At 40.5% G+C, this 15,651-nt stretch overlaps 1 protein-coding gene across 3 annotated transcripts; it reads right to left on the reverse strand.

Annotated features, from left to right (window-relative positions):
- Positions 1-720: 720 nt before the first annotated feature.
- On the reverse strand, positions 721-8,127 carry LOC133126106 (zinc finger protein 480-like). 3 transcript variants are annotated; one of them, XM_061237946.1, is made up of 3 exons: positions 7,887-8,127; positions 6,072-6,643; positions 721-2,668 (listed from the first exon to the last, which is right to left on the reverse strand). In XM_061237946.1, the coding sequence occupies exons 2-3, from the start codon at positions 6,616-6,618 to the stop codon at positions 1,080-1,082; spliced, it is 2,136 nt and encodes a 711-aa protein (XP_061093930.1). In that variant the 5' UTR covers positions 6,619-6,643; positions 7,887-8,127; the 3' UTR covers positions 721-1,079. The 3 variants fall into 3 exon arrangements, with proteins under 3 accessions (XP_061093930.1, XP_061093929.1, XP_061093931.1); XM_061237945.1 differs by having other exon boundaries at positions 6,066-6,643; XM_061237947.1 differs by lacking the exon at positions 721-2,668 and having other exon boundaries at positions 4,194-6,643.
- Between the last annotated feature and the right edge of the window lie 7,524 nt (positions 8,128-15,651).

Here is a 15,651-nt window from a genome sequence, read left to right on the forward strand (position 1 = left end):
TTAGCTCTGCAGGACCGGATTTGTGCACCCCTGGCTCAGGCAGTAAGCGCAGTCGTCTGGCAGTCGGAGGGTTGCCGGTTCAATCCCCCGCCCGGGCTGTGTCGAAGTGTCCCTGAGTAAGACACCTAACCCCCAAATGCTCCTGACGAGCTGGTCGGCGCCTTGCATGGCAGCCAATCGCCATTGGTGTTTGAGTGTGTGTATGAATGGGTGAATGAGAAGCATCAATTGTACAGCCCTTTGGATAAAGGTGCTATATAAATGCCAACCATTTACCATTCACTTGCCACATAAACACTACCAGTTTTTCAAGAAATCACATCCCACAATATCCTCACATTTCACGGCTTCCAACATCCTCTCCCTCTCATACCTACTACAGCATATTAGCACAGGCAGTGGCGTATAATAACATTCAATAACATTACCCACACGCACACTTGCAGCGCAGCGCGTACCAACCATTCAAACCACAGACAGTAGACAAAGCACAGGGATAAGCCATAGCCAGTCCTCCGAACAGAGAAATAATGTTACTAACTAGCTTTACGCCAGAGATCAGAAATATCTGTGGCTGGTGAGTTGTTTTTCCAGGTTGGTGTGGCGGTTGTGGAAGAGGAGGGTGGGAGGGTGATGTGGCAGTAGCAGTGAACCAGCACATCTGTCCAGAGTTGGCAATGAAACGGAGGTAAAAAGAGACCGTCTTTTACTCATGTTTATTTCCATGTTCAAAATTAATTGTAAAGGAACACATTCCTGTCAATTGCATCACTGCAAATATCTCCGTTGTTAAAACAAAAGGAAATTGCACGTATTAAAGAATCAGGCATGACAGTCCAAAGCACTTGGTTGTACATGATAGAAATGCAATCCCGGCAGTGAGCCAGCACAACTTTCCAGAGTATATTATAAACACGTAAAAAGAGATTTGGCCTTTCTTTTAGATACCATGTTCCCATTTTGTTTTAATCATTGCCAAATTCTTTGTCTTTAAAATAGAACTATATGAGGGGTTTTTCATGAATTGACTGGTGGGTACTTGATTTATGAACAAAACACTTCCAACACTGATCAGATTTTTAGGGCTTTTTACCTCTATGAATTCTCTGATGGCTGCTCAAATGAGATTTCCGAAGAAAACACTTCTCACACCGTGTACATTTGTAGGGTTTTTCACCTGTATGAATTTTCTGGTGAGTACTTAAATGAGCTTTCTGAAGAAAATACTTCCCACACCACGTACACATGTAGGGCTTTTTACCTGTATGAATTTGCTCGTGGACATTTAAATAACATCTACGAGCAAAACACTTCCCACACTGATCACATTTGTAGGGCTTTTCAGCTGTATGAATTATCTTGTGGATACTTAATTTAGATTCGTCAACAAAAAACTTTGCACACTGAGAACATTGGTGGGGCTTTTCAACTAGATGAATTTTCTGATGACTTTCTAAATGAGATTTCCTAAGAAAACACTTCCCACACTGAATACATTTGTGGGGCCTTTCACCTGTATGAATTTTCTGGTGGGTCCTTAAATAAGATTTCCGAAGAAAAGACTTCCCACAGCGAGCACACTTGTAAGGCTTTTCACCTGTATGAATTCGCTCATGGGCATTTAAATAATATCTATGAGTAAAACACTTCCCACAGTGATCACATTTGTAGGGCTTTTCATCTGTATGAATTCGCTTGTGGATACTTAATTTAGATTCGTCAGCAAAACACTTCTCACACTGAGAGCATTGGTGGGTCTTCTCATCTAGATGAATTTTCTGATGGGTTCTTAAGTGAGATTTCCGAAGAAAACACTTCCCACACTCAATACATTTGTGGGGCCTTTCACCAGTATGAATTTTCTGGTGGGTCCTTAAATAAGCTTTCCGAAGAAATGACTTCCCACACTGAGTACAAATGTAGGGCTTTTCTTCTGCATGAAATCTGAGGCGTTTCTGTGAAGTAGATGCTTTAACAAAATGCTTCCCACACGGAGAGCAGTGGTTGAGTCTTTCACCTGTATAGAGTCCTTCAACTTGGCTTACATTTGATGGTGTATTAAGGCAACTCACAGACTGGATGGAACGGTACCGCTTTTTCCCTGGTGTTTTGCCAATTGGATTTGGCTCTCCTGTAAATGGTTCTTCCTGTGCTCCATTACGCATAGTATTAATGAGATCACTAACCAATGTTTCACTGGGTTCAAGCTTCACTTCAGATTTGAGATCAACACATTTAATATCTTGCAAGACACTGGTGGGTTCGGCCTTAACGTAGACTCCATCATCAGTCTCAGTTTTGATCTTGTCAGGGTGAAGTTGGCTTACATATGCCCGCTCTACAAAGTCTAGATTCTCTATCTTAATAAGATCCCCAGTGTTGGTGGGGCCCAGATCAGTTTCTGTTTTTATCAGAACTGTGTCTAAGTGGTGTACATCATTGACCCCGCTGTGTGCTGTAGCACACTCTGGCTCCAGTGTGTTGAGTCCTGATGTAGTACACTTTGTCTCTGACTCTGCCATGTGGACAGCCTCCAGTCCACTGAGTCCCTCTTCTTTCAGTCTGATCCCATGCTGCTCAAAGAGCTCTGGTAGGGTCGTCTCAGTGTCTCGTCTCAGACTCCAGCCTGCATCAAACTGCTGCTCAAAGGTGTGCAGAAGGGAACCTCCTGGAGGGAAATGGTAGAAGGGATTTAGCCTTACACTAGCTTCGTCATCTGACAAAGCAGAGCAGTAGCTAAATCGTAACGCTTGGCAATTTTCTTCCATATTTGATGGTTTACTACATCAGTGCCACTGGATGTATAACTTCCAAACTTCTAAGACCAGTAAATATTTTTGTTAAGAATAGCCACAAGAAAATAAGTTGAAGTAAAACGAACCTAAGTGTTGCAAATTGAACCAAATAGTTGGTAAGGTGGAAAGTGACTGATCAAAATGAAACTTTGTGTACTTTAAAAGGTATAATGGGCCGACTTATGTACAGGCTAATTAAATAAAATTAAATTTACTGAACACTAAATTATTTTGATCAGCCCAGTTTCTTTCAAATAATGGAATAGACACCATAACCCAAACACATTTTTAAAACTCAGTTCTCTCCCCCCCGCCAAAGCTTCCTGATTTCCCAGGCGTACTTTTGGCAGTAAAAAATTACATGCTCCACTGATTCCTCTATTTGACAATATTCACATAATCCTGAGGAATGTTTGTTTATTAAATGCAGTGTTTATTAAGCCTGGTATGTCCTACCCTCAGCCAGGTTAAGATGTTTTCCTCTTTAGTGCTCCGTTTAGCTGTCCTCACTGTGGCCACTTCTTACTGCACTGCATAAAGGTGTCGTCCTGTGTTTCCTGTATCCCAATTCTGCTGCTACTCTTTAATGAGGTTTCTTTACATTAGAGTCCACAATCTCATGTTTTAGAGTGTCATGTGAGCAAATGTATCCAACATTTCATTGCCCTTTATCCCTCTGTGAGCTGGTATCCACATAAATGTTATCAAAATATGCATATTTTGAAATCTGTACAGTTTCATATATCTCGTTAACTATACCCTGCCTGTGAGATGTAAATGACTGCAATGATGCTAATACAAAACAGGAATCTGTACAGAGAATAACCTTTTTAATTTGTAACTCTCAATCCACTGTAATGCTGTTGCCCTTGCAATTATCTCGACTGTGTATATGGACAAATGATCTGACGTTCTTCTTTTAATATAAAAATAATAAAATAATAATAATTAATGTTAATTAAAAATGTAAAGCTGCAGGGTTAAGTGAACTGCATCTTTACTGGACATTGCAAGAGAGAAAATAGGTTTAATATCTCTGGAGTCATCCTTTAAGAACCGGCAATATGGTATGTTTGTTAATGGTTTTGTGGCTATATACAGCAGTGCACAGCCTACGCGATAAGTCTGCTGTCCAAATTCACTTTAACCAGTAAACTATACAGCGCACTAAATGACACTCACTGTTTATCTATAAAATAGTGTCACACTATTTTCATTTTATTTTATTTTAGTTTCCTTCCACCAGAGATCAGAAATATCTGTGGCTGGTGAGTTGTTTTTCCAGGTTGGTGTGGCGGTTGTGGAAGAGGAGGGTGGGAGGGTGATGTGGCAGTAGCAGTGAACCAGCACATCTGTCCAGAGTTGGCAATGAAACGGAGGTAAAAAGAGACTTGGGACGTCTTTTACTCATGTTTATTTCCAAATCCAAGCGGCTGTTCAAAATTCATTTTAAAAGGAACACATTTGTGTCAACTGCATCCCTGCAAATATTTCCGTTGTTAAAACGAAAGAAAATTGCATGTACTAAAGAATCAGATATGAGAGTCCAAAGCACTTGGTTGTACATGATAAAAATGCAATCCCATCAGTGAGCCAGCACAACTTTGCAGAGATTTGGGCTTTCTTTTAGTTACCATGTTAACAGATGGTTCATCATTGCCAAATTTTCAGTCTTTAAAATAGAAGAACGTGACACGTATTAAAGAATGAAATATTACAGTGCAAAACAAGTGGTCCATACATAATAAAAATGTAATCCGTATTCTCCAGTCAGCGAGCTGCACAAAACGCAGTACAACCACTCCACTGACCCAGAATTAGCGATCAATATCGCTATCAATATTGGTATAAACGGCATCAGCCAGAGATGTGAGGGAAAACCATGCACACAATTCACTACAATACAATAAATGTTTGCCACGAAAACAGCAGGGAATAATTATATTTCATTACAATGCAATTTTTTCATATGAAAACAGCAGGACAGCCTTGTAGTATGTTTGGAGTATTTAAATATTTATTATTTCCTTTGTGGCATATTTGTTTGGTTGACTATGTTAATTTTTTTAATTGGACAGTTTTGTATCTGTATAAACAATCTGGTAATTTTAGGGAAAAACAAACTCATCACTCACAGAGTATGTGTACGGCCTTTCACCTGTATGAATTTTCTGATTGTTATTAAAATAACATAGCCTAATATAATGAAGACAAGGCATTCAGCCCAGCAATGCTCACCTTTTCCTACCACTAAAGTGTACCTACTGCTTAGTTTGCCCAAAAGCTACATAGTATCCAGCATGACAAACACTTCTGAATAAAATTCTTCTGACTGAGGGCATCTGAGGGGCTTTTCATGAATTATCTGGTGGGCACTTCATTTATGAACAAAACACTTCCCACACTGAATCTATCTGTAGGGCCTTTCACCAGTATGAATTCTCTTGTGTTTACTCAAATGAGATTTACTAATAAAACACTCATCACACTAAGCACATTTTTAGGGCTTTTCACCTGTATGAATTCTCTGGTGGTTATTTAAATGAGATTTCCGAAGAAATCGCTTCTCACACCATGTACACTTGTTGGGCTTTTCACCTGTATGAATTTTCAGGTGCGTGCTTAGATGAGATTTATGAACAAAACACTTCCCACATTCAGTACATTTGTAGGGCTTTTCACCTGTATGAGTCATCAGGTGGACATTTAATTGGAATTTCCTCAGAAAACATTGCTCACACTGATCACATTTGTATGGCTTTTCACCTGTATGAATCATCTCATGCTTTTTTAAAGATGTTTTCTGAAGAAAACACTTCCCACAGAGAGTACATTTGTAGGGCTTGTCACCTTCATGGATTCTCTGGTGGACACTAAAATAATATTTATCAACAAAACACTTCCCACACTGCATACATGTGTAGGGCTTTTCACCTGTATGGGTTCTCTGGTGGGTAATTAAATAAGACTTGTTCACAAAACACTTCTCACACTGATCACATTTGTAGGGCTTTTCACCTGTATGAAATAACTGGTGGCAATCTAATTGACATTTCCTAAGAAAAGACTTGTCACATTGAGTACATCTGAAGGGCTTATTACCTGTATGAATTCTCTGATGCTTATACAAATAGGTTTTCTTATGAAAACACTTCATACACTCAGTACACTTGTAGGGTTTTTCAACTGTATGAATTCTCAGGTGTTCCTGTAAAACTGATGCCGTTAAAAAATACTTCCCACACAAAGAGCATTGATGGGAGTTTTTACCTGTACCGTTTCTCGTTTTTTTGCCGACTGGATTCGGCTCTCCTGCACACTGCCATGGTTCAGTCTGGCCTTTTTGATCAACACCAGTTCCCTCCAGCACAGTATTCATGAGATCACTCACTAAAATTTCACTGGATTCAAACTTCACTTCATCAGATTTAATGACAAAACATTTAACGTCTGGCGAGACATGGATGTGTTCAGCCTCAGCATAGCCTCCATCATCGGTCTCGGTTTTGATTTGGTCGGGATGCAGATGGGTTACATTTGCCGTCGTTGTTGAGTCTAGGCTCTCAGTTTTAAGATCAGTCTCTGTTTTTATCTGTACTGTGTCTATGTGGTGTACATCATTGACCCCGCTGTGTGCTGTAACACACTCTGGCACCAGTGTGTTGAGTCCGGGTGTAGTACACTTTGTCTCCGACTCTGCCAGGTGGACTCCAGACTCCAGACCACTGAGTTCCTCTTCTTTCAGTCTGATCCTGTGCTGCTCAGTGAGGCCTGGTAGGGTCGTCTCAGAGTAGCATCTTAGACGGACACCTGCCTGCGTCATACTGCTGCTCAAAGATGTGCAGCACCTGGAGGGAATAGGTAAAAGGGATTTTGGGATTTACTACTGAGTTCAATTCATTTGATTGAGAACGGTTTTACCGAGTACGATATATGCTTTCCAAGGGGGTATGGCCTGCACTTCTGTAATATTAGAATAGTATGTTACATACAGGCACTTTAGTCTCAATAGTAATTTTGCTCTAGTTTTTGGAAGTTTTTTCAAATTTATTCACATGGCAAACAAGCAAATTCAGTCAGAAGAGGAGGACATATCTCTGGGACACATACGAACATGACGAAGATGAACACATTACTGCTTATTTTTTATAATGTTACATTCGCATTGGCCCTAATATACAACGGTTTGGTTTTGCTAATAATGCTTGCCGTTTTTGTTTTGTGGCGTAAGTAGAGTTTAGCAAAGCAGCACTGTAGAATACCCAGAGCAGTGCTAGCGAGCATGCTCATAGTGGCGTGCAATGCTAGAATTCATACCACTCGTAATGAAATTGAGTGTTGAAATCCCCTTGCAACAAAAGATGACACTTTAGATTACAGAAAACATACAAGAATGAATGATTGCATACAAGTTAGGTGTGTACTACATTTTTGATACGATATCAATGTTTAATATTAAACCACCATAAGGAGAACATTGATAGCCTATGCTTTATAATCGACCAAAAGCCTTTTTTCTTGACTTTTGGAGTTTCGGACTAGCGACACTTTGGGTTTTTTAAGTGATTGGAACTAAGTTTAAATTACAATCCTAAATGTAATTCCAAGCTACAGTTCATCATTATTTAGTTACTAAAAGACAAAGCAAAAACGAATTCACCGGTCTGTTTCTCCAGCAGGCCCATTGCCTTCACCAAATTACGGCAGAGCGGGATATTTACAAATGTGGGCTAGCCTACACAACGGGAATGTAGATAACGCATTCATTTCCATAGCCTAGCTTAGTGGATATTCCACAAAATACGAAAAGGAAGCACGGTTCTCAGTTGGTTAAAACAACTGTTAGTCTATACTTTTGACACTATTTACGGTAAATAAATTGGCATATGCTACGTTTAAAAGTTTCTTACTCGTGAACAACTGGCGATCTATGGCTTCATTCAAGACGCGTAGCTAACACAAGGTTAGCCTAACGTTACTTGCAGCAGAAATTCATTGGAATCTTGTCAACAGATCTTGTGCAAACAGTAGTGTTAGGAGTTAAAGTAAGCTTTCCGATTTAAAAATATTAAAAGATCATTAAAATCTTACCCGTATTCATTCTGATTGATTTGCTTTCTTGGGTTGACAGGCTAAATCCATTTTAATGATCCCGAGTGCGTTTTAAACAGTCTAGTAGCCCATAATGTTGAGTCGTTCTGGACGGAATGAACGGCGTGAACTCCTCTCCGTGGAATGTATTTGGTTATTTATTTAAACTTTATTAGGCCACGGCAACTAAAAGCCAGGTTTCGTGACTACTTCATTTGAAAGCTTCTTCACCATTGAAAATACCAACAATGGTCACGCGGGGCACGCTGATTTCTGCCTTAAATAAAATCTCTTCTTCGTTGTTTTTATTTGTTGTTTATACAAGCTGTTACCGCCACCTACTGGGTTGGAGTGTGGTCCTAAGATTTTACCCCCCCCCCTTACCTTCTGTATAAAACAAAAAAATGTCACTCTGAATTGCAATAATCCTTGTATGAACCCATTGGATTTTAAATAAAACAATCGATGTGACGTTAAAGTGCAGGCTGTCGCCTTTAATTTCAGGGTATTTACATTCATTTCCACTGACCCGTGCTGGATTTACAGCCCTTTGTCCCCTACGTCCCCCAGTTTCAGAGTGCTATAAGGTGTATTCAGTCCCTTTCTTTGTACAAATATAAGTGAGCTTTCAGTATCTAGTCTTGATTCTAGGCTTTTGATTGCCTTTGGAGTCTGCTATTGGCATCTGTCAACATGAGGACCAGAGTTGTGCCATTGAAAGTTGACGGAAACAGATTGCTGGGAATGCATGGTGAAGATTCAACCCATTTGAATTGCTGTAATAGATTTCTTACTACACTTCTGTTATATCCATCTGACCTTTACACTTTGCCGGCAGGGGGTTGGGCTTCCCCTTGTATACTAGGAAGTTTGTTCTTGCCACTGTTTGAGGGTTTTTCTCCCCACTGGCTCAATTGCACCAGCCAATTATTTTGGCCAATTAGTAATTGAGGTATTATAATCTGCCAAATCAAGGTAGTCTTGTGATTGGAATGTTCTTAATTGAACACTCTAATGCTGATGTAACAATCACTATGGGAGGTCACTGAAAGCAGTGGAGTTCTAAAACACTGACTTGGAATTCTGAACAAACATTCCAAAGAACTCTTTAAAGAGTTAATGGAATTTTCTACAGCCATGGCCTTGAATGACACCCTCTCCCCCTCTGGTCTCCTGAAGAAAGCTACCACACTGAGGCTTGAACTTAGTATAAATAAACAAAGTACAAGGCAAAGCCACTTGATTTGAAGCAGTTGTGTTTAATAGAAAGTCTTGGCATCCCCGGAAGGTGACTACAGGACTGCCACAAACGGTTCATAATGAGAAAATGAAGCAGTTTGTACTGAGAAAGCATTCACATGACAGGTAGTAAAAAGCTTGCTTTCTCTGAAAAACAGGCGGGATTTTGGCCCTCAGCCTCTTGGCACGGTTGCATCTGGAAGGGGGAAAGTTTCCAGAAGGTTTTTTTTTTTTTTTTTTCTTCCACTGCTCATGTAGCTGTTGTTTTGAATAGTGAAGAAAAATCCCAGAGTGTAACATTTTCCTGCCTCTAGCTGTTTGAGACTGTGTATTCCAGAGTGTTCGTCACTAATTTGGACAAATAATCAGTGTGTATGTGTGTGTATCTATGTGTATATGTGTGTGTGCGTGTGTGTGTATGTCTGTCTATGTGTGTATGTGTATGTGTATGTGTGTATGTGTATGTGCATGTGTGTATGTATGTATTTGTGTATGTTTGTGTATGTGTGTGTGTGTGCATGTGTGTGTATGTGTGTGCATGTGTGTATGTGTGTGTGTGTATGTGTGTGCAGGGGCATCACCAGATATTTCAGAACAACCTGAAAGGATCTTTCATCGAGCTCCATCATCCCTGGACCACCCATCCCTGCCCATTCCTGCACAAATACATTGTCTTTGGAATTTGGAATTCCTCAGCAACAGTTTGACCTGTCCAGCTGGACATTTAAACTGAGATGCCGTCTAAACTTTCATAGCATATTAGCTTATTATGAGGGGGAAAGCTTGTCCCCACAAAAGCGATGAAGACAGGCTAACGGCTGCTATCCTCGGATCCTTCCACGCAGGACCACAGCTCCATCACAAAGATTTGTCTTTACTCCTGTCCCAGCCACCACTGGGCCAGCCAGCTGCTAGCATTATCACTACTGCTGGGATTAGGGAATGCTGCATAATCTGCACCTTTTCTTCAATTACATATTACATATTAGACAGACAGATAGATTTTATTCATATTTCTATATACCCATCCTATTTCTCTCATTTGTCTGTGTACGCTACATTCTGAAATGGCAACATAGGTATGAGTGTATGAGTGAATGGTGTTTGTGCCCTGCGATGGACTGGCGACCTGTCCAGGGTGCATTCCTGCCTTCCGCCCAATGTATGCTGGCATAGGCTCCAGCCCCCCTGCGACCCTCTTCAGGATAAGCGGGTTAAGATAATGGATGGATGTCAGTTACGGGGTATGTGTACGGTAATAGACTGTGATGCTCAAGAACATTTTTATTGAAACATTTTTAGTAAAATCTCAGGGTTGCTATTCAGTAACACATAGCATGAAGTTATTATGCATAGTATGATCAGAGTTTGGTGGAAGAGTTGTGTGATCAAAGGCCGTGTCCCTCAGATTTGAGTGGATGTGGTTCTTTTTTCCCCCATTTTCTCAGTCACTCTCTTCCTGTTTCACACACACATAGACGACACAGTAAAATGTTCGGTGTTAATTCAACTCTTACAGGGCACATACAGCTCCTACTGGAGTCATAGTATGCACTCGGTTAGTTGAATTAAACGTACAATAGGTAAGTTTGTGTTAAAACATTGTTACAAGATTATTGTAAATCCCTTCCTATCATTGAAAAAGGCTCACTGACATGCTGACTCACCCTCTGCCTGTGTTTATATTCGTTAAATTCAAAATATGCAGTTGACGGACCAGCACGCTGTACCAAAACATCATATAGCTGTACAATAATTCAAGCTCATTGGTTGAAAATTGGTTCTAATTGCTGCAGCCAATGGCTTTTAAAGCGCGTTCACAGAGAAGGGGGAGGGATAAACAGTGTTGTGGTTTGAGCGTGTTTGTTGCTTCAATTCCTCTCTTGACCGTTAAAATCCGAAATTTCCGATTGCACCTTTAACACTGGACACTTTTGCTATGTACACAATATGCGCGCACATTTTTGCGCAGTTTTGCAGAAGAATGGAGCGTTGGGATGAGAGCTTCATTTTACTGTGCCTAATTCAAATCAATGTTGGTTTTCACATTGAGACATGCATGACAGTCAGACAGGGCAGTAGATATTTCGGCAGAGTTGTAAAGTCCAGCGGCCAGAAAGTCCTGCCATGTGTTTCTTTTACCCGTGAACTCGGCCAGCTGATTTCACCAATTCGTTCTGTCTCCCGGCTGCAGAATTGTGCTAATTACCACATCCAGGTGATCGGAACAAAATACAATACATCTGAACCTGGATTTTCCACCTTCGCAATTCAGAAGTTAAAACTACAGTAATCTTTACATACCGTTTTATTAATCTACAAGTGATCAATGTTATTGTTGTGAAGTCATGGGAAAGCACGAACAAATTGTAATGCACTTAGAGATGATCATGTTCTCTTGGTGTCTTGAGCAATACTCTCTTTTTTTATAATACTGCTATTTTACTGAGGGAGACCGGAAGTACTGTAAAGCTTGTTTCATAATCCTCAGTTAGGTATGTATAACAGTTTTGCAAATACTATCAATAATGTCAGATTGCAGGCGTTGTCATTTCAATGATTTAGGTTGCTGCGCTTCTGCTCATCCAGCAGAGGGAGGGCTTCACCACAAGAAGCACTGCTAAATCTTTGATTTACAGTACAGTCAATCTAAGATAATCATAGGCTATATTCACTTCCCTTGGAAATGCTACTATGTAGCTCTTAGAAATTAAAAGAGGGGGAAGCATAAATCTGGTTAATACTTTTAATACATTTTGAAAAAACATTTTTCCCGAATGAGAATGGCCAATGCCAATCTATGAAGAGAAAATTACGAATATTTTTCTTGTACTCGGATGGGGATTAATTTTATTGAGGAGAACCCCATCCCGTTTTTGTACAGGCTCCTGCTTGGTGAGCCAACCCCCATCCACCCCACGTCCTAAAACTTTGACAGTCGGGACTGTTTTTCACAAGTTAGAGTGCTATGGCGCTCCATTCGGAAGCATGCAATTAAACACTGCTGGCTCTGAATATGAATATTAAATCTCGCTTCATCTACCGCCGGTTGTCCGATGTAGGAAATAATCCTGAAAAAAAAATGTTGATAAACTTGTCTAGATAGAGACCTTTGCACGGAGGCTTGTTGATGTTTTCACTGCCAGCGGAAAATTATGTCACAAATAGCTTGCTGCAAAGCGTGTTGTGCGACTTGCATACCAGCCCTGTCGAAGCCACTCCCGACAGAACAGCAAGGACCTGCAGCAGATTCGCACAGCGTATCTAAACACTAATGGAGAAGGAACAACTCACCGCACACTGCTTTAAAAAATCTTACAGTGCCAGGAAACTCGAGAATATGACTGGCAAAAGAAGAAAACCGGTTTGCTGTCTGGTTTATGTTTTTCTGGTGGCATATGAACAGATAGAACACAGATTAAAACATATGTATACACCAAAATGAAATACATACGAATGCGGATAAGGGTCCGGCGATACAGTACCAGTGTGTAAATATTCTGTAACCTTGCCCTTGCTTTAACAAATAGGGCAGTGCTTGTCGTGATTTACAGTATTTATTTGAACTTGTCTCTTAAAGTCTCAAATGGACTAGGCTGAACTAGACCATGACTTACAGGGAACATGCATTTGAAACTCGAGCATTTATCTAACTGTACCTATCAGGGATACAACACAATGGGCCGACTGTAATACCCACAGTGGTGTATTATATGCGCTGCATGTACATGCACTATTAATTAAAACGTTTTTCAGCCTTCGGCAAAAGTGCAGTATCGCTGAGTCTGATCAGAATAAAATCGACTGGATCTTCGGTGAGTTTTTGGAGGCAGCTTTGAGACGCTGTGAGGATACAGGGCATGTAGCCTGATGACTGAGATTTATCTGCAGAGGTCAATGGTGTCCTTTCTAGCTCAAATTCATTCCAGCTTCTTTTCCCCCCATGACTCTGAGATTGATTCCTTTTGGAATCCAGACACAATTGTGGTTTCGTATCACCCGATGCATCCATTGCTAGCTGCTGGTTATAGTCCACACTTTCTGTTCAGATGTGTGTGTGCATGTGTGTGTGTGTGTGTGTGTGTGTGTGTGTGTGTGTGTACATGCACATGTGTACATGTGGGAGCAATAATTATTTGATACCTTGCTGATTTTGTAGGTTTGCCCGCTTACAAAGAATGGAACTGTGTAGAATTTTAATCATAGGTACATTTTAACATTGAGAGACAGAGTATCACAAAATAATCCACAATAACAACATCATATACATTTTATAAATGTATTATCGTATTTTTGCATGAAATAAGTATTTGATCCCCTACCAATCAACAATAATTCTGGCTCCCACAGACCAGTTAGTTTTCCGTTAAGAAGCACTCCTAATCTCAACTCATTACCCAAAACACCTGTGTCAACTCGTTACATCGTTATGTAGCTGTATAAAAGACACCTGTCCACACAATCAATCAGATTCCAACGTTTCCACCATGGGCAAGACAAAGGAGCTGTCTAAGGACATCAGGGACAAAACTGTAGGCCTGAACAAGGCTGGGATGGGCTACAAGAAAATAAGCAAGCAGCTTGGTGAGAAGTTAACAACTGTTGGAGCAATTATTAGAAAATGGAAGAAACATAAAGTCACTGCCAATCTCCCTTGGTCTGGGGCTCCACGCAAGATCTTGCCTTGTGGGATATCAATGATCATGAGAAAGGTCAGGGATCAGCCCAGTACTACACAGGAGGAGCTTGTTAATGACCTGAAAGCAGTTGGGACCACAGTCACGAAGAGAACCATCGGTAACACACTACACCGTGAAGGATTAAAATCCTGCTGCGTGCGCAAGGTTCCTCTGCTGAAGAAGGCACATGTACAGGCCTGTCTGAAGTTTGCCAAAGAACACCTGGATGATCCAGAGGAGGCTTGGGAGAAGGTGATGTGGTCAGATGAGACCAAAATAGAGCTATTTGGCATCAACTCGACTCGCCGTGTTTGGAGGAAGAGAAATGCTGAGTACAACCCCAAGAACACCATCCCCACTGTGAAGCATGGAGGTGGAAACCTTATGCTTTGGGGGTGTTTCTCAGCTAAGGTGTTTCTCAGCTTTGTTGCCAAGGCAACAAAGGAGGGGCTCAAAAAGAAGCATATTAAGGTCCTGGAGTGGCCTAGCCAGTCTCCAGACCTAAATCCCATCGAAAATCTGTGGAGGGAGCTGAAGCTTCGAGTTGCCAAGCGACAGCCTCGGAACCTTAAGGATTTGGAGAGGATCTGCAAAGAGGAGTGGACCAAAGATCCCTCCCAAGATCTGTGCAAAGCTGGTGGAAAAACTACAACAAATGTCTGACCTCTGTGCTTGCCAACAAAGGTTTCTCCACCAAGTATTAAGTCCTATTGTTCTATGGATCAAATACTTATTTCATGTGTAAATATGATATTAAATTTATTAAATGTATATGATGTTATTGCGGATTATTTTGTGATATTCTGTCTTTCAATGTTAAAATGTACCTATGATTAAAATTCTACACAGTTCCATTCTTTGTAAGTGGGCAAACCTACAAAATCAGCAAGGGCTGAAATAATTATTGCTCCCACTGTATATTATGTGTGTCCTCCACACTTTATATTCAGATTTGTGTGTGTGTGTACATGCACATGTGTACATGTGTGTGTATATGCACTCACAGAGCCCTTTATTAGGAACATTTTTATTTTATTACACCTACTTATTCATGCAACCAATTGTGTGGCAGCAGTGCAATGCATACAATCATGTCAATACGGGTCAGGAGCTTCAGTTAATGTTCACATCAACCATCAGAATGGTGAAAAAATGTGATCCAAGTGATTTTGACCATGGAATGATTGTTGGTGGCAGACGGGGTGGTTTGAGTATCTCAGAAACTGCTGATCATCTGGGATTTTCATGCACACGCACTATAATGGTGCAAAAATGAAAAAGATCCAGTGAGCAGCAGTTCTGCAGATAGAAACGCCTTGTTAATGAAAAACATCAGAGGAGAATGGCCAGACTGGTCAAAGCAAATAACCAGTAAAAGTGACAGTAACTCAAATAACCGCACATTACAACAGTGGTATGCAGAAGAGCATCTCTGAACACACAATGCATCATAACTTTAAGTGGATATGCTACAGCAGTAGAAGTCTAAAAATTAAGTCTAATAAATATCTAATAAAGTGTTCGGTGAGTGTATTACATGTGTGTACTCAAGTTGTAGGTGTCTTGGTATAGTAGTTACAGACTTGGCCTATCTACCTTGTGCACTGAACATACAGTATGTCCATGGCCTTACAACCAAACATATATGAACTGTACCTTATCTGATGTGTCCGGTTGTTTGTTGTATGACCTTGATATGCAGGGTTTTGTACAACACTTTGGATGACAGTGTCTGCTAAATACAAAAAGTACTGTTAAACAAACCAAACACACATGCTGTTCTGTTAAACCTGAGACCATGGGATTAGGGTTAGTAAACTTTCACAGACTCTTTGATCGGGTAGACT

The sequence above is a fragment of the Conger conger genome, chromosome 4, assembly GCF_963514075.1.
Source record: "Conger conger chromosome 4, fConCon1.1, whole genome shotgun sequence".
NCBI classification, from domain to species: Eukaryota; Metazoa; Chordata; class Actinopteri; order Anguilliformes; family Congridae; genus Conger; species Conger conger.